Source organism: Thunnus albacares, chromosome 4 (genome assembly GCF_914725855.1).
Source record: "Thunnus albacares chromosome 4, fThuAlb1.1, whole genome shotgun sequence".
Classification (NCBI taxonomy): domain Eukaryota; kingdom Metazoa; phylum Chordata; class Actinopteri; order Scombriformes; family Scombridae; genus Thunnus; species Thunnus albacares.
The window spans coordinates 6,749,458-6,776,910 of NC_058109.1; the positions used below are offsets into that span (position 1 = coordinate 6,749,458).

Here is a 27,453-nt window from a genome sequence, read left to right on the forward strand (position 1 = left end):
AAGCTTAACCCTTAAACTGAGCCTTAACCCTGAAACAGCCAATGTGCTCACATTTGAAAAAATAACTTCACTCTCAAGATATAAATCTATAATTGGTCCTCATACAGATAGAAGTACAATAGCACACACACACACACACACACTCACACACACACACACACACACACACACACACCTACAAAGCTACAGCTAGTGCCCCATCCCCATTTCACCCAACTTCAAAGACAACTCCACAGTCTTTCCCAGAGAAAAAGAACCATCCATCCATTTTCTTGATCCACCTCTTCCTGCAGCTGGAGATGAGCAGTCAGTGCTTCTATTTTTTTTTAAACAAATCATCAATAAAAAAAACAAAAAAACAGTCAGTTCTCTTATGACCACTCCCAAAACTGTAATTTATTAATAATGATATTATTAATAATATTTACTACATGCTCACTTTATCTTTGTCTTTTACTGCTCACCCTCCACCTCCAGCATCCAGAATTTGGACATTTGGTCTTCAAACTGTTGAACTCACTTACATCAAATCACCTGCACAAACTGAAAATATCTGAGCCATTGCTAGTGTTTGGAGTTAACCCTGTATAAGTAGCTGGATAATGTGTATTGGCCGCTACAGGGTTTGTATTAGAGAGCACAAAGTCACCAGGTGGAGTTCAACTTCTTTACTTTGTTATAAGAGGGTAACATAATTACAGTTAGTCATAAGCTGTACGTATTGATAGTAGTTTTTGAAATATAATACATAGAAATGGTACATCAATATTCCAGGTGTTAAATATTGATTATCTCTTATCAAGGAGTAAGCTGTTAATCAATAATTATATATTACTGAAATAAAATGTACGATTCTCATACTGTGCGAATGAAAATAAGCAACCTCTCCAATGCTATGATAAACAAAAGGCTCCAAAAATTCGTATCATACATTAGCTACAAACATTCATAGACAGGTACAATAGGAAGTTAGCTAGCTAGCCAAATACCGATGAATTAGCAGCTTCACTTTCACTTTTGAGTTGAGTAATAACATCCATCTTAGCCAAAAGAACCACGTATGTACACTAACATTCAGCAACAACTCAAGAAGAGCTTAATCTGTTGCAACAATAGCTATATATATATATATATATATATATATATATATATATATATGTATACACATAGAGTCCACACATACATCGTCTCTGACTTCTGTACAGGCAACTGCCATAAGGAAAGGAAACACAAGATGCTTTCACAATGTCTTGGGGATTTATAATACAGAACTAATGTAATGTAATTGACGTATGTAATCCACATAGCCGGTGAATTCACAACAGCCGTCCCCACATTTGACTAGCAAATGTGCAGTCGAGAATTTTTAAAGTGATTAGGTGGACTACTGGTCTTGTGTAAACTTTACCCTTGATAAGGACTTCTGCTGATTGACTCATCAGTCTTGGCTTGCCACAGTCTTGGTGATCTTGCCAAAGGGCGACTGAGCTCTTATTCACTGCAGATCAACTATTAGGACAACAGAATCCACAGTCAGGTTTCCTGAGGATTTCTGCCACTTCTGGTGGGTCTGAAGAGTGAACAGGTAATTCCATGTGAAGTGGACCCAGCATTGGTTCTGGCAGTGGTGCCACTTCCGCTGCCCCATGACAGCTGGGGTGTAAACAGCTTGAGGTAAAGCTGCATCCTGCCACCCCATGAGGAGGATGTTAGGAGTGATGGGGTTGGGATCTGTGCCATCTGTTGAGGCGTAGCCTAGTGCTTTTAATTTTAAAATCCCTTCTACCTCCAGTAAGACTGTGTGCAGTATATCTTCAGAGACTTCAGAGGCTTCCAAGAATCCAGTACTGCCTCCAGATCTCCCCATATACTTGCTCGAGTCCTGGATGTAACAGGCGTTCGTCAAACTCTTTAATGAGGAGCTTTGTGGTCGGGTGCCCTGGATCCAGCACAATGGGATGGATCTCTTTCAAGTTGGTGTTTTGTAATCCGTAGTCTCCCTCCAACCTGGACAATACCGTGTGTGGAATCCCATTCAGACGCAAGGCTAAATAGCCTAGGGTATATTTGCCTGGCTACCACTCACTGCAGTGGAAACTTGTAACAAATCAGGTTTTATTATGAGTTGCAGTCATGCAAATAACAAATGCAAGATGAACTTTGTCTAAAAACTCTAAAGGTTCAGGCAAAGAACACATAAGGCTCATCTGCCATACTGACATTAAACCCAAGACTCATATTTTGGATTTGCCAAATGTTTTTGATCAATGAGCATCACCTTTTTTCATTCATTCCTTGTCAAAAATCTGTCCAACTTGAAATTTAAATGTCATGTTGTGTCTAAATAAATCATGCAAAACTGAATTCTGGTAGACTTGCTGGCATCAGAGCAATAATGTATGGTTGTTGTTCTTGCATGAATCAGATTCAGTCAACAATCAACCCCCAGTCATATCTCATCTTACAGTTTTTCTTTGTTTCCATGTTTACATTCTGTGTAATATAACAGAAATCCAATAATGTGCCTTAAAGACCACAATTGCTCTCTTGCTTTGCTGGCTCTAAAAGGGAGAAGAATGCCCGAAGAACTTCAAGTACCATCTTTCCTCTTACCTGTCATAGAAGTCTTCTCTGTAGTAGTCGTAGTCAAACTCATAGCCACTGGGGGGAGCACAAAAGAAATGTGATACAATGCTTTACATAACAAGTCAGCATCAAACCACATTTAAAACAACATATGGGGACAAAAGCTTTTTGGGGGTTCAGTGTAGTTTATAGTTGCATATACAAATGGAAAAATGCACATAAGTGGCAATTATTACAAACTGTGTGGGGAGAGACAAAGAAACCACAACATACTTCATCTTACCCCAGGAGACAGAAAGAGAGAAATAAAAATGACAAAGACAACAGAGAGCTCTTCAAAATGATGTACAGTACACTTAACATTTACTGACACATTTTAAAATTTCTGTTAGCATGCATAAACTCTCAGCACACATGTCCTCCATAAACAGTGACTCAGTGATTTAGTGCAAACAAAGAGTGTAGGTTTGGTTTCAAAGGTGGGAAGGCAAAATGAAGTATTGAGGTTCCTAAACCAAACGATGAAAATATAATGAAATATGCATCAATCATACTTTTGATATTAAGATTAAACCAAACAACTTAATGTGAAAGGGATTGCTCATAATTGAATTATCAAATAACTCTAAAGCTTTACAGAGCTTTTTAAGCTACTTTATCTGATTGCTTTGGTTTTATGGCACACTGACAGCATGGTTCAGTTGCACCGCTCTAATCAGCCATGTTTCCAGCTGTAGCAAGCAGCTGTTTGAAGGGAACAAGCTTTAAATAAACCCACTGCACACTACCTGCCCGCCACAAAATGACAAAGTTAATGACTAGGTGATGAAGAAAGTGGAACATTTAGCAACTTATGAGCCATGTATATGTGTATATATATATATTTATATTTATATACATATTTTTTTTAATCTCAGGAGTGAATATTGGGCGTACAAACACAACTGATGTGATAATGTTGCTCTGTGTGCTGTATGTCTGCTAACATAAAAGCATAACAATTACATAAACCAAGGATGTATAGCTGTTAGAATATTACAGGAGAGAAGGTCACTTGCTTTGTTTTTTTTCCTGGCTCCATAGTGATATTGTATGTTGTAAAGATGAGAGGAGAGTTTTGTGTATCTTCATACTACTACATACAAAAACTGTCAGAAACACATTTCTCACCATATTATTGTCTTTGTCAGGCATGAAAAGCTTTTGGAACAGTACTCGGACAACTAAAGGACACAAGAAGTCTCTACTTAATCTCTACTAATTCTTTTTTTTCAGGTTTAATAGCTTTTTAGAAAGGAAAGGAAAGGAAAACTCTTTGATTGATCGGTACTATAAAAATAATTAATTCTTTAAAACAAATAATGAAAGTGTCTAAGATAAAAATACATCTTGCAGACAGTGTCATACTGCTTATATCGGAAATAAAATAAGCAAAAATGTCCTCCTACAATAAAACCGTCAAGACTAAACATGCATTAAAAATAGACCTGTAGGTGTTTTATGAACGCCCACAGGTCTCAGCCTCGACTTTCTTCAGGGTGCTTTTGTGCAGTGTAGGTGGTTTTAAAACCTTGGCCCTCTTCAATTAATGTGGTTTAGATCTCCCATGAGTGTCTGCATTTGTTTTTGTGGTTAACATATTTGTGGTCATAATATTGTCTCGTTAGTCTTCTAATAAAATGCAACTAGCCTCCAAACACACCTGTGTTTGTTTAGCAGATCACTGAAACACTCTAACATCTGCTTAGAAATGTGAGTGACAGATTATTTGTGTGACTCACTGATCAGTTAAACAATTGATTTCCAATAAATGAAAGGGCAGCATGTACCTGTAGAGAGAAGCAGCTGATCGCTTCTGGCCTTTAGATCTGTTTGGCTTTGGTTCTCCTGCCATGTTGATATCTGAGAGAAGAGAAGAGGAGAAGACAGAATTTCTTGATTTTTGATGTTCTTTAAAAGTCATTATGAAGAAAATTGTCTAAAACTTGCCCAATTAAAGAGATGAGTATCTAAAGCTATTGCAACCTTGAAAACTCTTTAAAAAAAAAGTCAGACCTTAAAACATTCATTAAAATATCTGGATGAGAGGCAAAAGTTTCAGAGAAAAACACAAGGGTAAAACATAATTGAAGAGAAGACAGTTTATTGCAGAAACTGTCATGTTGTGATACCTTGTAACCGCCACTAGAGGAAGCTGTTGAGCTATTTTACAACATCTCTCGTCAGTTTGCCCATAGTACCTGTTGTCAGTACAGTCAGCTGTTCAGTCAGTCAGTTCCCAGTGACCATCATGGTCCATCAACTTGCATAAATAATCAGAAGGAAATAAAGACATCAGATCTCTCTCTCTCTGTATTGTTTTTGGCTTTCCTCACTTAAATATTTCACCCAAGTTGGAGCACCATAACAGAGGAATACACATTAAAAGTAAATGTCCTGCATTAGTTGCAGGACTGTAGTTAAGTTGAGAGGGTTGAAGTAAACTCTAGTTCATGTTGCTGCTGGATCCTGGCCAAAATCAAATCAGAGACTCTCAAATCAAAACATATTCTACTCACTGAAACATCTTGAACTTAAAATGATAAAAAAAAAAAAAACATAAATGATACAAGGATACAGAAAGATACAATGGGCTTTGTTGTGTAAACTATAAACACAAACTTCTGTGGAGCTGAGGATTAACAGTATGGTTTCTGTGGGAAATGTATACCGACAACAAGCTCAAAAACAACAGCTGGATGAACCTGTGAAAAAAGGAGATGTTACATTCTGAGTCAAAAGAACATCAGACACAGATGATTGCTACTATTGTGGTCTTTTATTCAACAGACTGTTATGGTTCATTAGTTTTTCCTTTCCACCAAGCATGAGTGGGCTGAGGGTTAATGGTTGCTCTGCGCTCACACATGGAAACAACCAGCACCTGTGATTCATCCATCTACCCATCATCCATCCATCCTGTTTAGTACTGCTCTTTGGGGGCTGGAGCCTGGAGGCAGGGGACACCCTGGGCAGCTCATCAGTCTATCACAGGACAGCCTAGAGTCTTTGGATTTTGGGAGTAAACCAGAGCACCTGGAGAAAGCTCATGCAGATATGAGAACAGACTCCACACAGAAAAGGCAGTCTGCCAACAGATTTGAACCCAGGACTAAGGAGGAGGCGTAAACACTTGAGCCACTGTGCCACCTGTCCTGAATCAGTGGAGGAAAAAATGAGCCTCATCAGAAATCCTACGAATTTCCAAGAAAAACTTTGTCCCTGGAATTCTATGTATCTGTGTTCACCTTACTGGTTATTTACTTGTTAGCTGCAGCTGTGAATGAGCCAGTGATTGTGAAGCATGAATGAATCAGCTGATGCCAATCATCTAATCAAAACTCAATTCTCTGCCTAAATGTGTTTCTCCATTTGTGTTTGTTCCAGTAATTCCTAGGGAATTCCTTGCTCTCCTGGGGCAAAAAAAAATGTTACTGAAGCAAACATTAAAAGTGTTTACAACTGGTAGTACCTAGAGTAAGAACCACACAGGGTGAAGCTGCTTTTAGCTACAATGCTGCACAGAGATGAAATCAACTTCCTGATGATCTTAAAGGTGCCCAAACCTTTTAGTCACTTTCAAATCTAACTTAAAACTCTGCTGTTCTCTCATGTCTTTGATAGATTGGTTTCTCAACTGCACATTTCTTTCCTTTGTTGCATTAGGTTCAATTTATAACTTCTTTTTGCACTGTAACTGTATTGTGAGTCTATTATTTATCCTGTATTCATGTCTCTATTCTTAACTTTTCAATTTCCATTATGTAGTCGTGACTGCTAGGTACTGACTTTTCTATGGTTACATTCATGGTCAACTCTGAACTCTTAAATAGCACCTTTAAAATTTCTGTACTTTCAGATAAAAAAGTTTTCATCGCATCAAATAATTTCATCTGTGAGGAATTTTCCAGTAAATTACAGTAAATACAGTAAAAAGTAAAAAAAAAATATAGTAAATTCAGGGTCAAAGGATTGATTCCATCAAACATAGCAGGATGATGGAATTTCATGTCTTTAAAAAGTGCTGGAAGATGAAGAGAAGCAGAGGACGGATAAAAGGATGGATGGAAGGATGAGGATGGAAAGTGAGTTTTCAGCAGCCAGAGGCTGAAGATTCAAGCCTGTTAACTTCACCGTGAAGGGGAATGTGTGTGTGTGTCTGTGAGGCAGTGATCCAGAACTCTGACCGCAGCCAGGTGTGGAAATGGCAGGAGTCCAGTGGTTTGCAAGGGGGGGGGGACACATACATCTTCATTCAACCATAACTGTTATTGACCCTCCCCTTTATGACCTAGGGAAACATACATGCACACACACAGTCCACCTGCTGCTCCATATGCCTCAGTGACTTTACCACGTCTCCTGCAGGATCTTGTTATTCGAAGGAGAGCAGCACACCTGAACGCAGCAACATCGGGAACTGTCAACATTTGTCAATAGTTTGTGAATCAGTTATCCTCTCAGCTGCTGTCATTATCTCAGAGTGATGGCAAAAATCAAAGAGCTTCTAGATACTGTTCTTTAATTGGGTCAAAATTGAAAAATATCTCAAAAACCTAAAAGTTACATGATGTTATTCCATATTTTCCAGTGTTACTGGATTTTACTGTACTTTGTCTTTGGGGGCGGACCAGACCAGGCTGTGCCTGCTCATTTGAAATCCTTGGCCACTGCCTTGTGATTGATGTAATTTTTGACTTGTCACAGGCTGTGATGCTCAAGTGATGCAATGCTGTGACTCAACATCTCATCACAAGCAGCATTGCCAGATGTATGATAATTATCGTTCTTCTACGATAATTTTGCCCTCTGTACGATGTATGCTCAATAATGTACAATAATTTGATCATTTTGTGACACTTAGTATTAGTAATTGTAATTAGTCGAGGATCTATCTAATTTTAATTAATTTCTCAACATGATCAGGATGGTAAAATGTGGATCCTACATCTGTGTTAACGCATCTCTTCTCATGTGACATCTTTCCAGCAAATCAGACTACCCCCTTCCACGCATCATTTAACTATATCAGCAATTTTTTTCATGCCTCGATTTGTAGGCAGTGTCAAAAAGTCGTTGGTCTCAATATATATGTGTTTTATGAAAACTACACATCTTCACCTATTTGTTCTCTTGGTTATGACTTGTGTACGATAATTTTCCTCAGAATACGATAAATTTAAGCCTCTCGTACGAGACGGTACAACGCTGGTCACTTGATTCAAGTTTTGAATTAAGTTGGCATGTGGAATTAGCAGCAGCTAACAGCTAACAGCTGTTGCTCCAGCTGTTAACTAGATCGGCCCAGTGCACCCCTGCAACGATCAGTAGCCCCTCAGTGGGGCTCAGAGTACACAGGACATCCAGTATCATATATGTGTACTTCACTATGAGTTTATAATGATTATATGACTATTCGATGCTGCAACAGTCACAAAATTAAACATTGTGACTGTTGATATGATTTGTTTTATGACTTTATGTCACATCAGATAAGCAAGAACCTGAAGGTTTCAGACCTAAAGCCAACAAAGCTGTTGGAGATATATATTTTCACTAGCCTACATCTGTATAGGTGTATATTAATATATACACCTATACAGTTCAGTATATGTACAATATGATATACTATACTTCAGAGCAGTCTTATTTAGTATAGAGGATTTATTCAGATTTTTTTGCCACAAAATTTTAGAACTAAACTATTTTCCTTTTCAAAGGAATCACCACAATCCGTAGATTAACTTGAGTTGTAGGCCTGGTAAATCTGTGCAAAGTTGTTTGTATAGAGTTAAGCTTTTAACATGCAAATTATTGACCTAGAGGAAACTGTCTTGACAGTGCTGTTTGTATGGAACAAAGAAAATCAAAGTCCAAAATGGATGAGGCTATCATATTAGCATACAGGTTGAACAGCTCCACAAAAGATATGTTTTGCAGTTAGTCATAAGACAAGATATTATCTTGAACTAATTGTTTTTAAGAGTGTCTGGTTAGCGACCAAGTTAGCTAGTTAGCATGCCAGCTAGCTTGGCAATCTATATTGGCTGGTTAGTGCCAGAATTTTACTGGCTAGCTAGCTAATTGCTTATTTAACAGTTGCCTGTTAAAATTCAATGAGTTCTTTTATGTCAACCAGGTGATTGGCAATTTTGAGTTCAAGAAATGCTAGATCACAATTATCTTTATGACCACTTTACTTTTATGTCTGTTTTGAGTCGTGTTTTGCTTTGCAACCAAAGCATCAGGGTAGTGATTATATGTTTAAGGGGTCAAATGTGTCTCATAAAATAAACTCTGTGTCATTCCAGTAAAGCACACAGTGGGCTGAAATAAACTGGAGAGCTAAGGATAGAGGGAGAGAGATAAAGAGACATAGAAAGAGAGAAAGGAGTCAGGTAGTTAAGTGGCACAGAGAAAGAACACAGATTTTATATGATCCCCATGGCAACACACACATGCTCAAAAGCGGCAAAGAGCATCACTTAGCGGCCTCTTAGTTGGGCTAACATACACACTTTCACAGACACACTTTCACTCATGCACGCGCACACACACACACACACACACACACTGATGAAACCCTCTGGGAATTCTACACTTTATTACTGTGTGTGTGTGTTTGGATGAGTGTTGTTAGTGAGATAGCAATTAACCCTTCAACATACAGAGTAATGGACTCACATACACACTTTCACAGACGCACTTACACACACACATACACACATGCTCAGATATACTCATTCATATATTTCTCTTCACACACACACACAAAGGCGTTACTCTGAGAGAGGCTATTAAAGAAATGTGCTCACGGCTCTGCAGCGACTGAGCATAAACCAGTTGAGCTCTTCACACCAGCTCGCTGACAGCTCGTCTCTTCCTGCTCCGCTGGGAGAACAGACAGACATAGGAAAACACTCCAGCAGCTTAAAGGCACACTCCGCTCAACTCTCATTTTTTCCTCTGATATTCTATTGCACAATAACAGAGAGGAGAGCTAGGAGGGAGACAGCAGATGTAAACACTCAAGAAGAAAATGGATGTAATTGCGCTCAGGGGTCGTCAAAGGTTTCTGCAGGCTTGTGCAGTCACAGCAAGCACACTGAAATGTAATTATTACTGTATGTTCTACAGACATGTATCGAACAATCAACTTCTTTTACAACCTGAAGTAATTTACAAGCTTCTGCCAAAAATAACATCCAAGCAGGACAGTCTGTAGCCATCAGGCAGTCCTACGAATCATGTTGGACAGATCTGATTCATGTCCAATACCAACATTCAGTATCAATGCAGGAATCACTGTGATGTTCTTACAAGGCCGCTAAATGTGAAGGTGCAGAAGTCGGGTGGGGCAGGTAATATGTTTGTCTTTAATATCAGAGGCCTCCATTTGTGTCATTTGTTTAGCTTTATTTTTCCTTCAAAAACTTACATGGGGAGAGATTTTGGTCAATAATGATGTTTTGTGTGGTGAACGAGAGATTATGCCTAAATCAAAATATACATGAACAAACTGTCATCCAGTGTGTCTAGTGATCATGCTTAAATCATGCTCTGAGGTATGTTTTCTGATGACACGGTGACCTGAGGCTGTTAATGCTGGGCTCTAAATTTTAAATGTGACTTCTTAACCTGAAAAGTCTACTGTACTTGTCTTCCTCAAAAACAGTAACTAATTGTAGTGCTGGAATTATTAGTTAATTAATTCATAAGTCATTTCACAGAAAATTAATCAACAACAACTTTGATATGTCATGGATGCTGTGTTTTTTGGACTTTTTGTGCTTTGGTTTTGTTTGTTGCATATTAGAGGTTGTAGTGTTGTTTGGGTATTTGAATTCATGTGTATTCTGTGATGGTTCTATGCAGGTTGGTTTATTTATGAAGAGTCTCATGTTTTCTGGGTTTGGGATTTTTTTTTTTTTGCTGTATTCCCTTCTATGTTCCTGTGTTTGCTTTGCCCAGCTACACACCTGCCCTGCATCTAGCATCATTAGCCCTGCCCTGCTCTGTGTTTCCCCACACCTGCCCCATATTAGCCTTGTCAGCCCTGCCCTGCTCCCTGTGTTTCCCTCAGCCAATCAGCTCCTTGCCTGTTCCCCTGTCCTGTCACCTGTTCCCCATTTCCTCATTAGTTTGTATTTTTGCCCTGTTTTTCTGTTCAGTCTGTGTTGGATCCTCTGTTCTGTTCAGTTTGTTCTGCTTTGTTCAGTCAGTTCAGTTTGTTCTGCTCTGTTCAGCATTATTCAGCGCAGCTCTGCTTGCACTCAAGCTTCAATAAAGAATTTATTCTTAAGCCTCACTCAGCCTTAAGTCTCTTGCATTTCTGCAGGTCCATTCCTGCTACTCTTCTTGACATGATAATTGATTTGCTAGTTCAAGACGTCACCCTCTGGGAACAATTTTTTTGAGATTCTATGGACAAATTGGTTAATCAATTAATTGGACCTGCAGTGTCCAGTATTACCTGCACTATGCACCCACTTAGAGATTAGCTTCTTTGTAATTGGAAATTTCCTGATAGCTGAGTTCATGAGTTTTGGCATACACTGATACTTTTTAATATATTAGAGCCCAGGAAAAAAAGACTTTTTTTGTCTACTCATTTGTTGTTCCTAAACATGATTTTAAAATGTCTTAAAATGAAACAAGGCATTGTTGTTCCCAAAACGTAAACCACAGAACGCCAAGTATAATCTACGCTAAATTTTCCATATCAAAAATATGACTTCAGCATTTCTGTTTTCTATTATTCATCATTTAGGGTGGTTTGTGGGTAAATACTTCAAACTTAATGTAAAATTCTCAAATGTTATCTACCACAACGCCTTAACTGAGTTAAAATTCACAATGACTCACCCAGCGTCTGTCCGGCCAGCACCCTGCCGTTCTCCCCAATCACAGCCCCCCTGGCGTGCCTCTCACTGGCGTACTGGACGAAGGCGTACCCCTTGTGCACGGAGCAGCCCAGCACCCGGCCATACTTGGAGAAGATACTCTCGACGTCGGACTTCTTCACCACCGCTGTGTTCAAGTTGCCGATAAACACCCGGGAGTTGATAGATTTTGGGTCAGTCTTGTTGGTCACATTACTGGTCTGGACCTTCAGTGACATGCTGGAGAGACGGCGAAGGAAGCGAATGACAAATGGATGGATTGGGAGGGAGAGATGCAGAGAGACGGGGATCTGGAAAGAACAAACACAACAGATAACTGATGTTAGTCAGTGAGGTGGTGGGTCGCAGCTGTCTTCCATTATCTGTCTTTTTAAGACATTACAGACTTGTTTTCATGACTAAACAAAAATAAGCAAACAAGCTGGGGAAATATGAGTCAGTAAAGAAAAGAGTGTCTCAGTAGATGACTGTGTTCATTCATTGTTCACACATGTCTAGATGTTGGTGCATAGATACAAGTCATGCTTTTGTAAGAATGATAAGAAATGAGAATGCAGTAATAGCACTGGTACATAGACTTCTTGTGAAATAAGTAAAGTCTTGAAAAAACAGTCTTGTTGAGTTTGGACAACACTTTTCTGACCATGTAAAGTTCCCTCAGTTCAGATGGTCTGTTATATAAAAAGACTTATAGGTAAAGTTGAAGAAGGTGTGTTGAATGTCATCACTTGTGCTTAAGATGAATCAACTATAAATCATAAAATGAATATATAATATTTGTAGCAAAGTAGAGTAAACATGATACTTTACATGCATTTTCACACCTATTATTCAAAAACTGTTGCCTCACCACAAACAAAACAAGCCCTGCTTCTACTGTAGTTCTCAATCACAGAGCAATTTGCAGCAGAGTATTTACATTGAATATAGGCTAGTGAACACTGGTTTTGATCTCGGAGCATTGTTACAAAAGATTCATGAATGAATGAAGAGGAAAAATCAATTCTTGAGTGAAGTGGTTATCAGCACTGAAGGGACAAAGCAGATAAGAAACACATCTAATAACTGAAGTAGCACCTTCACTTCTGCACAAACCTCAGTGAAACATTGAGTTTTCCTCCAATTAGACATTCTGTTCACAAATTACATGACCCGTACCACATACGCTGATCTTCTGACTTCTCAGCTCATCTCCATAATGTTTTTCCAGTTGAACAGGAAAGTTTAAACAGCTGCAGTCAAATTCAAATATCTTATTGCATGAAAGCAAAAAAAGAAAAAGAACAACAAACAAGTTTGCTCTGATCAGGCAAGTTGCAGCCGACCAAACCACCGCTGCTTCATCACGAGACAAGCTCAATTGATCACAGAGCAGGATTTGAAAACCAAATTTTTTCCCTTCATCCACATAACTGATGAACACAAGTTTAGAAGACAAAAGGATAAGGAAGGGGAAGGATAGGGATGTGGACAAGAGGCAATGGAGGCTAAAGGGAAACAGATTACACAGGAGTAAGAGAAGAGAGTGATGAGGGAGATGAGTACAGAGGAGGAGAGGGGAGGGAAGGCATGAAGAACGTGGAGGGCATTAAGAGATGAAAGAATAGAAAAATAAAAACGAGAGAGGAGATGGAGGGACAGAAACAGAAACAGAGGAGAAAAAGTAACAGTTGAATTAAATTAAATTTCAATCAATTATGAAAATGCATTAAATTTATTTATACTACTCATTAAATGATCTTTATACCCTAAAATCACTGTTTGAGGCTTCTTAATGTTCACCCTTCACCATCAAATTTAACAAAACCTACATGTGACCCTCCTATCACAGGTTCTGACCTTATTGCCTACATGAACTGTTAACCAAAGAGTGACTTCTTCACCTGAGATGTTTGATTTGAAAACTTTTTCAAGGCCAGAAAAAGTGAAAGTATCCTGTATTTGACAAGGAAAACTAGACAAAGGAAACATAATTTACATTACGTGAGGTATGTATTTGTTTCTTGTCCCTTTAAGCATCTTGTGACCTCTCAGATTTCTCTCCCCACAAACCACTGGCTCAACAACCAGAATGAGTGTGAATACCAACTGAAAGTTAAAAAGCTTTTTTTTTCTAACATGCTGCTAAATGTTAATACATCTGACCTCAGATATGGGCTAAACTCACAGTAATGCTAACAATGCTAGCCCTGGATGCTTCATGCTACAGGATGCACATGCAGAACAGATCATAGATCATAGATCATAGATCATAGTGCTCCAGACCAGAGCGTGCAGGGTGAGGCAAACTCAGGCGAAGAACTCGACTGCCGGATGAAGACCTCAGCTGCTCCCTTCTCAGGATGCTGTAAAGCTCAGGGGATTAATGACTCATTTGAAACATGTTTTATCACTGCTTCCTTCTTGGCATTCAGATAAAAACTTGGCATTTTATAGAAAGCTGAGAGACTCATGTAAATGAGAGAGTGACTCATCTAAAGTACAGATAGTACAGTAGTGGGATGAAATCTGACAGATGAGTCAGCAGAGAGGAGGAGGAACAACTTATGGTTTGTTGTTCTGGCAACAGGAACTTCTTCTTTACTTCAAGAGACAGAAAGCAGCACTGAGTAATGCAGCTGGAGCTGTTGAAAGAGTTAAACGTTTCTTCATTTTTAGTGTGTATTTATCTTCTGTTCTTTTTTCTATTTTTCTCATTTGTTTCCCATCTTTGTGATCTGTCATTATCGTCTGCCTCCTGTATGACGTCCTGTGGAGGGTGAAGACAGACATCTCTGATACAAACTGAGTCTCCCAGAGCGACTTGAAACTTTGAACAAGTCAGACTTAATTCACAAAAATGAGGACTTGTGACTTGACATGGACCTTGACTACTTGAGAATAAAGACTTGACTTGATGATTTTGCTTTTTTATCTGGAAAAATTCTGGAACAATAAAAAATAAATAAGACAGCGACAGGCAGGTCTTACACACGTCTTAGCAGTGGTATTTGATTGACAGTTGACAGTCGAGCGGGGCGTGGTTTCAGCGCATTCAGTGGACACGCCCACAGTGTTTGATTTTTCACGATTTTGAAGTCTAATTTTATATACTTGGTGATTTTTTTAATCATTCAAATTTGGCAGGGTTGTTAATAACACACTTCCCTGTGGTGTGTCAAACTCAGAAGACATATTTATTGTTGCTTTACAGAGACTTTAAATTTTTATTTTATTTATTGTAATGTAAAAAGTTACCATTCACAGCTTGAATAAAATGAGAAACTCCTGCACACTAGCTTGCTCACTGCTGGAATATTTATTAATTTATGATGTTTCGATCTGTCCGACCTTCATCAGACAGTCAGAGGAAAACACAACTTTCCTCTGACACATCTGTGATGTATTCAGGTTTTTGGGTTTTTTTTTTTTTGTTTTGAAGGACTATTTACAGCTTTGAAATGTAAATGCTGTATCCTTCAGTGATAACCCATTAGAGACCTGAAAGACGTCTTGACTTAATTAAACAAACTTTGCTTAATTAAGTCAACATGTCAACACAACAACAACAACTTAAAATGCTCTGTAGTCCCCAGAAGCAGCTTCATTTTGCTTGAGGAGTTAATGTACATGGAGGTTCATGTCTTAGAAAATGCCTCTAAATTACAATGGAAAATTAGCTTTTAAGAAAAAGAAAATCTACAGTACCAGATTTAAAAACAGTTTGAACAGCAACACTTTTTTTCTGTTTTGTGTTTCAGGTTCTTTCAGGCACTTGAGACACAACTTTTGTGTCAGATTTTGCAGAGCAACTTTGATACTGACTTGATACTGAACTCAACAGCACTTACATAAGCACTGTAAAATATCCCAGTACATCTCAGCACCACTGAGAGAAAAAGAACAAAAACTCTACAGGAACTAAAACATATTCAAAAACTATCTCAAAAACAAAACAAAGGGAAATCAAATATTGCATGCACTTTGAAAAAGATTTTTTAAAAACTCTGAATATCAAGATATCATATATATTCTGAAAATCATGCACATAGAAATACAATATACTGTAAATGAGTGGGGTATTCAAAATATGAAAAATATTATACACGTACACAAGATCTCTCTAAGGACACTTTCAAACCTGCTGCTGTCTAGTCCAGTTGAATTGGTTCATTTTCTCCTCTGGTGCAAATCATTTGCACAAATATAAATGCAACAATCATACTGTTGTTGGTTCTGATCAATATCTGGGAGACCCATTAGAGGAAGTGGTCTGTTTTGGTCCGATCGCAAACTAATGAGTGATTTGTGTGGGAGTGTAATCTAACTTCAATCTGACCACGTAGCTGAGCACGCTTTGCATGCTGGGATGTGGATGAGAGAAATCAACCAGTTTCTAGCAGCTAGCTGTAGAATGAATTGAGGTCTGACCTGAACTAGTAACCATACAGTATGTTGTTTTCTTGATATTTGGGCAGAGAGGTCCTTCTTCAGGACCTTCTTCCTGTGTTTACTTCCTTGTTCCCACTGCAGAGACATCTAACCGAACAGAGCAAACGTTCTCACATGACTTTTAGTGATGTAGTTTTGGTTCACTTTCATTTTTTCTGTGTGAAAAGAAACTGAACCAACAACTTTACAAACTCTTCAATGCTCCCAATTTTCAAGCAGGTTAAAAAAATCCCCTTACTCTCTTTCTTTGCACTTCAAAGTGTGTGGACACTAAAATATTTCACCCATATGTGGGTGAAATCGTCATAAATCTGCTGCCTTCACTCCATTCAGGAGGCTTTTCAGATTTCAAGGATCCGTCCACATACTTTTATACAGTATTTCCGAGACCAGGAGCCTGCTTGCAGTGTGGTGTCCAAAATACTAGTCCCCACAATGTGTGTGTGTGAGTGCTTAATACAGAACTTAATACAGAATAGATTTTTCAGATCTGCAGCTCAAGCAAAGGTAAAAAGTTAAAAAGTTAAAGCAATTTTCTTGCGTGTGTGTGGCTCGTCCTTTCTACCTGACCTTCCTAGTAACAAAGCCATCTTAAACCTGGTTGGTGAAACTCTAATGAATCAAATTGAGCTTGGCCCTGATGGACCTTTTGTGTATGTATGTGTGTATGTTTCAGAGGTCAACATTTAGTGGACAATATAATACAGTGGATCCAGCAAATCTGCTGTGTGTGTGTGTGTGGTGAGTGGGAGAGACACACACATGAAGTTGCGGGCTGGCATTTTCTAGTTTCTGCATTAAGAGTCGTTTATGCTGCAAGTAGGCTGCTCTCTCTCTCTCTACAATTCCAACTAAAGCCTCTACTGCAGTTTCATCTAGCACCAGTGCGCTGATGTTAGATTAATAATAGTTTATTAAATAATACTGACACAATGTCATCTCAGTAGCTTTTTTCTGCAGCTTTCAACTGCATCTCATCGTTCTCATCAAACGACAATTTAGTCCATACTTAGTGCCATACTTAGGTCACATGATGACAACTCAGCCATCTCTACCTGCGGGTAAAGACTGTGAGATGCAACTGATAACTCTGGAAAAAGTTATTGCTGGAGTTTTAATAAGGATTATTTTTAAACTAGTATTCATTTAAGATTGAAATCTACCACATGCTGTCAGCCCAAACTTTTATCAGGCAATAAAATATCTTAAGAAAGAATCTGTATGACAGATCAAGTATAAGATAGCCCACTATTTTAGGAATTACAGCTATATTAGACATTTTGTACTGCATGGTTTACATGCACTGCCAATGCAGGAAGAAGTGTGTCCTTTATATTGTGAGGTGGAAAGTGATAGTGCGGATGTGGGGTGGTGGGTAGTTATGTGACAAATCAGAACTGCCATACTTCCTGAACCTTAACCAAGTCTAACTATACCCTAACTCAGTGGTTCCCAAACCTTTTCTGCAGGGCCCCCCTTTTGTAGATTAAAATATTTTCATAAACACACTCTCAGACACATCCTTTCCTTGCAGACTCCTATAGATTTTATTTGAAATTTGTCTGTAATTAATACAGAACTGCAACTTCTTTTGAAAAAACTAAATAAGGAACAAGTCACTTTTAGAGTGGAAGCATTAAAAGTGACACTGCAGCATGCATATCCTAATGTTTTACTTGGTGACAGCGTTCATTGATTTCAACAGATTTTGACAAAATTGCTCCTCTGCACAAACATGGCACGTTTATCAACTCCCTGAAAATAAACACAAACCTGAACATTCCCTCTGCAAGAATTACACTTGTAGCTCTGCAATCTTTTCAGTGACTGGTGTGGGCTTGCTTTGTGCTGCGGATTTTCTCAAATCAGGGGTGTAGCCGTGAGATTGCAACTCTTAGCTCACTTACATTGTCCAGCTTTGATATGTACTTTGTCTTGATTGAGGCAACTGCAGAAAAACCTCTCTCACACAGGTAGGATGTGACAAAAGAAAGGAGTGTGGCCAGGGCTCTCCTGCCTAGCAGTGGATCATCCTTTTCCACTCCAATCCAAACTGCAGCCTCAATGTTAAATCAGAGGTGACATCAATGAACTGTTCCTCTCCTGTGGTGCTGAAGTCAGCAGCTGGTGTTGCACTGAAGGAGTCTCTGAGTCATATTTTACAGGATCCTGCACTGGGAAATACCTCTGGAGATGTTTTTGTAGATCAGAGATATGAGTTTTAATACATGGGATCACTGTGTTCTGCAGCTTGTTAACCTCAATGAATGATTTCAAGGCCTCAAATGAGTCTATATTCCCCTCTTTCACTTGCTGCTCCCACATCTCCAGTTTTCTTGTGAATGATGCGATTTTATCTGCCAGCTGTGGAAGGTGTGTGTTGGTGCCCTGCATCTGCAATTTTAGTTCATTGAGTTTTTGAAATATGTCACTGAGGTATGCAAGTTTCATGAGGAATTTGTTATTGTTATACTTGTGGGCAAGTTCATTACCCTCTTCCTCCAAGAAGATTCTGATCTCATCTCGCAATTCAAACACCCTAGATAAAACTTTTGCTGTGAAACAAAACAGCTGTGTGATCGGATCCCATTTCCTCGCACAATCCGGGCTTTGATGGGTCTGGTTTTGATGTGTTTTACTGTGGCATTGATGTCTGTCATTACATCATTCAGCTCAGAACTCAGCTGTTTAGATGCCAATCCATCTTGGTGTAACATACTGTGTGTCCACTGCACATTGGTGGAAACATGCTTGACTTGCAGCCCCCCCCCTCGTTTCCCAGTCATTGCCTAAACCCCATCTGTGCAGATCCCCACACAGTCCTTCCATTTCAGATCAGCCTCTTTCAAGTAAGTGTCAATGATTTTGAACAATTCGTCTGCAGTGGCTTTGTTAGTTACCCGTTTGCAGAAAAGCAAATCATCCCTCAAATCATCAACATCAATGAATCTGATGTATTTTATCAATAAACAGTCTTTGTTACTGCATCCATCTGCAGAGCAAAACAGTTGTCTTGTCATTAAGCTGCACCTCATGATAGTATTATTTGGCAGAGGAATAGCCTTTACTGTTGCTTCATCAATGATAGTTGAAACCATATCAATAGCAGAAGGAAGTATTAATTCCTCAGCTATAGTGTGGGGCTTTTTACACTGAGCCACTCTGTAGGAGGTGAGTTGAGCATTTGAAGGCACAGATTCTGCTTTAGTAAAGCAACTCTGTTATGCACAACAGTTGAGTAGTTTTTCTGTGAAGAAATCAACAGGTTTGTTTTCAGAATGTAAAGTCTCCAAGTGGCGTCTTAACTTGTTGGACTTCATAGTGTCAGAAGCTAATATTTTGAGACACACAACACACTGTGGTCCAAGGGCGAGATATGTTTCATCATATTTTCTTGTCTTTGTTTTGGTACTTGTGACGTTTGGTGTAAATTCATCATCTGCTTTACGTTTACCTGGCAGTCTTTTTCATAAACTTGTCAATGCTTTGCTGCCAGTGCAGAACCATGCATCATTTATCCTTGCTGCACCCCCCCATTTTATAATCCCCTCCCCCTCCCAGTTTGGGAACCACTGCCTTAACCAAAGTTCATTTGGCATTACCATGGTCATTTTTGAAAGAGATAATATTTGAGAGAATTTGAAAAGTGCTTGAATAGGATGTAAACAAACAAAAAACACATTGTCATTGACAGGGTTGTTGTAGTGGATACATGTTGCTGTCATGCTGCTTTTAATCATAGTATGGTACACATAGGTTAGGCAGGTTAGGGTACGCATATAATCTCTCATAGAAGGATCACACATACCAGTTTTTCACTGACGGAGAGACACAGTTGACCAGAATGCAATACTGCCACAGGATACGTTGGGTTTGGAGTGAGGGACACTGTTCCAGCCTTATCAACACAATAAATCATTTACTCAACGTAATTGTTCAACCTACAACAACTCTGGGGATTCCTTTGAAAGTAACTCCTACACTGAGCATCACAAAATGAAAGTGATATTTATCTATTAAAGGGTGGATCTTCTTTGAAGAAATCCCACAATTCTGCTTTATGTAAAGGCATCTTCATCAGTATAAGAGGAGATACAAAGAACTTCTAAGTCATAGTAAATGCTTTCAGTATTCATTGAGCTTTACACTGAGATGAGCGTTACATGTTATCACTGTAAAGCTCTAAAAAAAAAAAACCTTGTATAAGAAAATTAACCAATTTCCATAGAAAACAGCCTTTGGTGGAAAGAAGAACACCTCCTGTCTCTGAACTAACAGAGACTGTATACCCAAATGTTGAAGCCCAATGATCTCATGCTCTATAAGCAAATTAGCTTTAAAAGCTTACTCCTTTAGGGGCTTCATGGTTTGATCATACATGCATACATTAGCATAAAACAGGATAAAGCTTGTAAGCCCTACAAATGAATCAAAGAACTGACTTTGTGTGCAAATTGTAGCTTTTAAACTCAATGAGCTTCATGTCATAGGTGTATTGTTATTGTCAATTATCATCAAGACTTCCATTTCAGTTTTTCCCCTATGAGTGCTGCTGCTAAAATTTCACATGATCATTAGTAATATCAATAGGCTACTAATGATTCTCACTCGCACACAATAACACCCTACGTCATCACAGCATTGTTTTGAGTCATTGACTAGTCCCAGAATCCTCCCTCTCTTTATTCTTAAAAGACATCTATGTGAAAGGTACTGTTATAAGAATATCATAACTCCTTTAAGGAATAGGGCAGTGTGTAATGTGTGTGTGTAGTAAGTGTGTGGTTGAGTGAGTGTGAGAGAGCAAGCGGCAGAAAAGTGACAGTGGATGCGAGCGGAGCAGAGGAAAAGGTTAGCAGTAAGTTGTCAATCTGGCAGTAAATGTACAGTACAGGCTACAGAAAAGTCTTGTCTGTTGTTTCCCCAACTGCTGGGAAAGTGAAGGGGGGTTAGCTCAGAAGTTAGCAACAATGGGTTAGCCTAACCTCCCCAGACTCACTTAAAGTGGACTGACCTTTAAGGTGGACTAGCTATTCTCATTTTAATGTCAATCTCAGCTGCTCCTAAACAGAGAAGTGCTGGACTGCTGAGTATCTCCTGAGTTTTGCTTAGAAAAATCCATTAGTGCACATCTGTGATGCTTCTAAAAACACAAACTACTTGTAAGATAACATTTAAAGAAAACTTGTCCAGGGATTATCCATTCACTGGACAAAGAATAAGAAAACATCCTGCAATCTGTCTAGCTAGTCTAGATTGTGGGGTGTGCCACCAGAATAATTATATACTTTTACAATGTTTAATGACACTTAATAAATTGATACATTTACAAATATTTTATAACTTGAATAGCTAAAGGTGCATTTGAATTATGCATTAACAAATAACAAAATATAATTAAAAAAAACAGAGCTGCTCTGTTTTAAATTCTATTTTTAGGTGGCAAACAGCTTACGTGTCTTAATATTAAAGCTATCACTGTACAGAAACTGTAAGTGTTAAAGCAGGAAATCTGTTTTTACTCTCCAGTAAATAAATTATTAATTTGGAAATGTAATTATCTTTGTAAACCATGACTTAATAACGTGAAATTTGAATGCAAATGTAATTAATCAATTTATAATAGCGTTCTGTAAATGTATCAATTAATTCAGTAATTGTAATTAAACTGTATAACTTTATTATTCATATCCAACAGTGTTTTGAATTCTTTCTTATTTTTTGTCCCAGTTAAAACATATACTTATTATCACAGTGAAATCTGTAGAGCAAACCAATCAGATCTCCACATCCACCTTTCTCAACTGCCCTCAACTGCAAATTACCAAACCTGCCAGCTGAAGTTGCTCTATCCAGCATGGATCAATGACGTCGCCAGAATCACACCACACATATTTGTGATATGCACTTATTCCAAGCTCTGTGTGTATATAATTAATGTTCAGATAAACTCTCCAGGTTAAATGATATGAATGCAGTAACATTTCTACCTTCTGAATCACACTATGAGAAGAGAACTAGCAGCTTCATGGGCCTAGCTTTACATTCAAACGCGTGTTATTTCCTGAGTTTTTAATTAAAACTAACACTCATATAAGCAGCTTCTCTCTATGATTCTTTCTTTGTAGGATTAGCAATTAAAGCTAACACAACAGGCCATTGTGCATACACAATACAAATTCTGTCTTCAGCTGATTTTGGAAATATCACATTATGACAGTACATGTGAACAACATGACAGAGTTAACATGACACAGACGCCATAGAAGTCCAAGATTATGGTTAGATGCTGATTTTTACATTGATCATTCAAATTCTTGATGCTCAAATTGGAACATTGCTGAATTTCAGTTTGCAGTGTGAGATTTAACATTAAAAGTTTCAAATTAGAAGCAATAATGACCACATGTTAAACATAAAAAAAACTATTTTGAGGTGAACATTTATTATTTAAAACACCTATTTTTTTTCTGGATGAGTATCACACACATTATAACGAACACTTAAATGTAGCAAAAGAAGAAAAGACTGAAAAACATACTTACTTCCTCTCTTTGCTGGGAGCAAAATGCAAAATAAAAAAATAGGTCTGTAGATTAAATTACCCGGCTATAAAACTAAATGACATCAACCTTTGTAAGATTAGGTTTTTAAGACAAACACCTCCAGGGCTTCAGTGATCCTGTCATAATATGAACACATGGTGTGATTTTACATATTTTACCAGAGAAGAGAGATTAGGAGGTAAACACAGTCATCCTACATCTTCCTGCATTGTTTGCTCCCTGCTGTGCGGTTATTTCTCTGTATTGCTTTAGTATGCCTATGTTTAATTTATTTATACTGCCTGCTACATACAGCAAATTGCTGAAGCCCAGCTTTCAAATTTTAAAGTTCCACAGTTTGAAAGTTTGAAAGGGGATTATTTTCAATACACTGCTTATATAGATATTTTCCTTGACAATTCCCACTATCAGCAGATGGATTTAATGGTTGTTCAGCTATTAAATTAATTCTTGCACTGCAAACAAATCGTACTATGTCCAAATAGCTTAAAGTTCATTTGAAACAAAACAAATAGGTTAGGTGTAAAAGCAGCCTAAATTATAAACAATAATAACAGAATATGTTTTGATTCCAAATGTGACCAAATACTGATCATGTGCCTCAATGAAGTGTTAGATAAAAAAGGAGAGAGATGCTGTCAGGAGGATTTTTTGGAGAGCAGTGAGAGTGGATGTGACGCAGCAGGGAGACGATAATGTGATGTACATAATAAAAAGTCGAGTTTTCAGCCTGGAAGACAAGGAGTGACTCCGCCCTCAGCGAGGGAAGGTCATTCCACCTCCGGGGAGCTGGCAAGGAGAAACACTTCATAATAATAAATAGAATGGACGAGACAGCAGCAGCTTTGGGATTAGATTCACTTCCATGAACTGTGCTTACAACACAAGGTGGTAATACTGTGATAGAATGAATCATTACAGTCAATATTCTCACAGCCAATAATGCTGATGTTATACCACTGAGGCTCTGTTATATATTCACATATAGCGCTGACCTTTAAAACTATAAGATAGCTTCTTCTCCGTGTCCTCAGAGGTTTGCATTTAAAACAGAACAACTTCTCTTTTTCTACAACTAGCTTGACCTGATGATGAAAACCATAAAAAAAACAAGCACCATACAAATAGCAGACATACAAAATGTAATTTTACATATGAATATAATGAAAAAAAGACCTGGAAAGTGACTCAAGTGATTTGAAGGAAAAAAACAAAAACACTGAAACAACAAAAGCTTTCAGTGACAAAACAGTACATTTATTTTGACATGTGTAAGACGCCCTGACCCGCATTTCATTCCTTGACCAACAAACTCTTGTTGATGCCTACTGAAATACACGTCCTAGATCTAAGCCGGTGCTTTGTTTGTGTCAAACTAATGTTCACCGTCATGTTGCCAGTGATAAACTCAAAGACACATACCAGCATCCTACATGCAGCGACCTGCAAAACTGCAGTATAAACCAACAGAACAAACCAACCAAAATAAAAGCAGGCACTACTGGGTCAAATATGTCATATGTGTATGTATGTTTGTCATCTGCCCATGTCCATGTGCAGCCTAAAATGTGCATGTCAGTATGCTGACAAGTGCAAGGACAAGCAATCAAACATGAATAGAATTCAGTGCACTTCCACTGTTCACGTCTGTTTATTAACTATATCCATAACAAAGCATACAAGGTGTATATTAGTGTCTAATAGGTATATATTAATCCATGTATGAATCTTTCTATGATAATGAATAACAAATTTCCTCCTTGCTATTTCGCTCAAGTGCTGCCTCAAATCCTCACATTGGGTTTTCTGACTGTCCCTAAATCCTGGTTCAAGACCAAATGACCTGGATTTTACAGTCAGGGACCCAAACATTTAAAACTACATGCTTGACAATCCGAGGCTTTTAAATCGCTTCTAAAAAACACTTTTTAAAATTTTCTTTATTAATATTAACAGTAGCACTAATCACTATTCAATATTAATCTATCTGTCTACAGGGGGTGGGTGCAAGGACAAACACTGCAGTCTATTGCAATCTAAATCAATTTGCAATTGCAATAAACCCTGTAAAGCTTATAATACTTTTCTGGTGCTGTGTCAGAGAGTTATTGATTCAACTCTATGCTAATTTCTGAGGCTGTGTTGAAGTTGCACTGTATTGCATTAGATTGCGCAGGTGTTTGTATTTTTTTTGTGTGTATGTGTGTATCTCGTCCATGTATCTGGGAGGATCGTGGTGCAGTTTTTGGATACAAATAATGATTGTCAAGCTGCGGCAAAAGGAGGCCAGCCAGCAGCATGTTGAGCTGGAGCAGCTCTCACCTGGATTCACCTCATCTGTGTCTCGTGTGAAAGGAAGACATGTAACATCTTGCCCATTCAGAGCAGCAGAACAGAAAAGTACTGATCTGAACCACCAGGAACATGGCCTTCACCCTGTTCAGGCAACACTGTGTGTGTGTGTGTGTGTGTGTGTGTGTGTGTGTGTGTGTGTGTGTGTGCTTGTGTGTGCGTGTATAAACGAGGGAGAGGGAAAGAAAGAAAGAGAGTCAATGTGTTTGGTGGAGATAACGAGACAGACCTAGACAAATGTGGTATAACGAGGAAATTATTTTCCTCTGCAAGAAAATGAGAGAGAGAGAGAGAGAGAGAGAGAGAGAGAGAGAGAGAGACTAATTTAGAGTCACAGGGTAATACGTTTGCCGTTGTTGTCATGGCATTTGTGTGCAATGTTGAATATTTGACCTTCAACTAGTCCAGTAATTACTATCTTCCGCCTCTCTGTCTCAAATGCACATTTGTTTGTACTTGTATACTTGCACTCACTGACAAAACACATGACAGTATGTATAAATATACAGAACAGGAGTGTCTGTATACATTTGTACACAACCAAGGCTGTTTTTCATGGTTTTGCCCTGGCCCCTTAGTTCCAATTAAGGGAAATTTTCAAGTTCAAGGAAGGGGCCTCTCTGGTTTCAACACGACAATGCTGAAACAGATTACTAAACCTTGTAGAAAGCCTGAAACCAAAAGGGTGGAGGCTTGAGAGTGGAGTTTTGGGATGAGATGTTCAGCTATACAGTATATAGATGAAATATTTGGAGCGTACATACCCCAACCTCGAGATCCGACCTGGACTAGCACAGCGAAGTAAGTTGCATTTGGCCAGAGGACCTTCTTCAGGAACTTAGTTCTTATGTTCACATTCTTGCTCCCACCTCAGACACAACTAACCAATGAGCGGAGTGGACGTTTTCAGATGACTTTTAGCAATTTACTTGAATTCTTTCTGTATGAAAAGAAACCAAATCAAGAGGAAAATGCAACAAGTGTACCAACTTATCCACTGATTTGGACCACAGCAAATGAACTATAAGGTTTTAAAAACGCCCTAAAAACCATGTCTTAACCCTCAAATAGCCTCAATTTTTCTTTTTTAAATAACACATATTTCATTACCAAGATCCAAATAATTCAGAACACTAGGTCAAAGACAACATGTATGTGAACGTATGTGTGTGAAATAATTCATATATTCATGCAACACATTAAATTTTCACACACCGACACACAGCATCCCTTCGTTGCTACTTGAAATTCTTTTAAACCCTCATTTCCACTCTGATCTATTCGTGTTGCCCTCTGACGCACACACACACACACACTTGCACGCACACACACACAGAATTATTGCTTGAGGTAACAGCTGTGGCAAAAGGATAAACTCAGATTCATGAAACACACAGACAGACATACACACACACACACACACACACACTTGGGTTCTTGGCTCAATGCATAACTGAAGAGTCGAGCTAGAAGCCCCCAAGCAAGGCTGCAGGCAGGGCTGGCACAAATACACACATCACACAGACACACACGACAGGCCTCACGGAACACAAAATTCACATGGAAATTTTAGTAGAAATTCACACACAAACACATATGAAAATCACACACATCAAGACTCTGATTCAAGGAAATTTGACTGGAATAAGAGGACAAACACACACACCTTGGTGGAAAACTGGAAACAGCGCATCAAATTTTATACTTTTGTTTGGTTTGAACTTATATGCATGATGGATACATTCTTCTACATAAACAACAAAATACTTTAGAAAAACTTAAACATAAATATTAATTAATATTTCTTCAACCTTGGAATATTACAATATTATTTCAAATAAAAGCTCTTATTCAATTCTCACATACTTATGGCCGTATAGCGTAAGTCAACCTGACAATTTCAAGAACAGTTTTGGGGGAAAAAACGCCTTCAGGCTAGTGCGCTGTAGTACATTCTCTATCTCTTGGTCTTTATCTTTAGCCCTGTTTTTTATCTGATCCCTCCTGGCCTTCCCTCGTCTCTCTTGTCTCTCTGGCAGATCAGTGCAAAGTCAACTGAGTGTTACCACTTCAAATCTCTGGAGCCTGAGACTAGCCTGTATTCATGTCTAATCACTGAGATTTGGTGAACAGAGCAGAGAGACGTGGCTTTAGAGTCCAGAGCGAGAAAAAGGGAGAAAGTGAGAGATGATCCATCTGTTACTATAGTAAGAGTTTATAGTTACTGAACCATGTGTCTCTATAGAAACATGCTTAAACCTGAGGGTGATACAACTACAGTAAAGTCCATTAAAGATTTGTGAAACTCAAAATTTACTATTACAATCAGAGTCTTGAAACTTTTGCTCATATATACAAAAACCACAAACAGGTCTTTGACCACAATGACACAAACAGTATGAGCATTTTCTGCTCTGCCACCTCTGTGGTTAAAGTTTGGTTAAGATTAGGCAACTAAAACTACTTTGTTGATGTTAGGGAAAGATTGTAGTCATGGTTAAAAGACTTAGAGGTGGTGTTGTGGCTTAGAGGTTGAGCCCTTAACATCCACCAGGTCGCTGGTGACCCGATTAAGC

General features: G+C 38.5%; 1 protein-coding gene across 3 annotated transcripts in view; it reads right to left on the minus strand.

The window, feature by feature from the left end:
* The window catches only part of raly (RALY heterogeneous nuclear ribonucleoprotein), a 145,204-nt gene that overhangs the window by 53,295 nt on the left and 64,456 nt on the right, over nt 1–27,453 (minus strand). For 2 of the 3 annotated variants that reach the window (XM_044349522.1, XM_044349521.1), the window contains exons 1-3: nt 11,491–12,287; nt 4,416–4,488; nt 2,614–2,661 (exon numbers count right to left, since the gene is read on the minus strand). In XM_044349522.1, the coding sequence (XP_044205457.1) occupies nt 2,614–2,661; nt 4,416–4,488; nt 11,491–11,746 (377 nt within the window). In that variant the 5' untranslated portion in view covers nt 11,747–12,287. Of the gene's footprint in view, nt 1–2,613; nt 2,662–4,415; nt 4,489–11,490; nt 12,288–27,453 lie in introns of those variants that run through there. The other variant, XM_044349523.1, reaches the window with a different exon arrangement.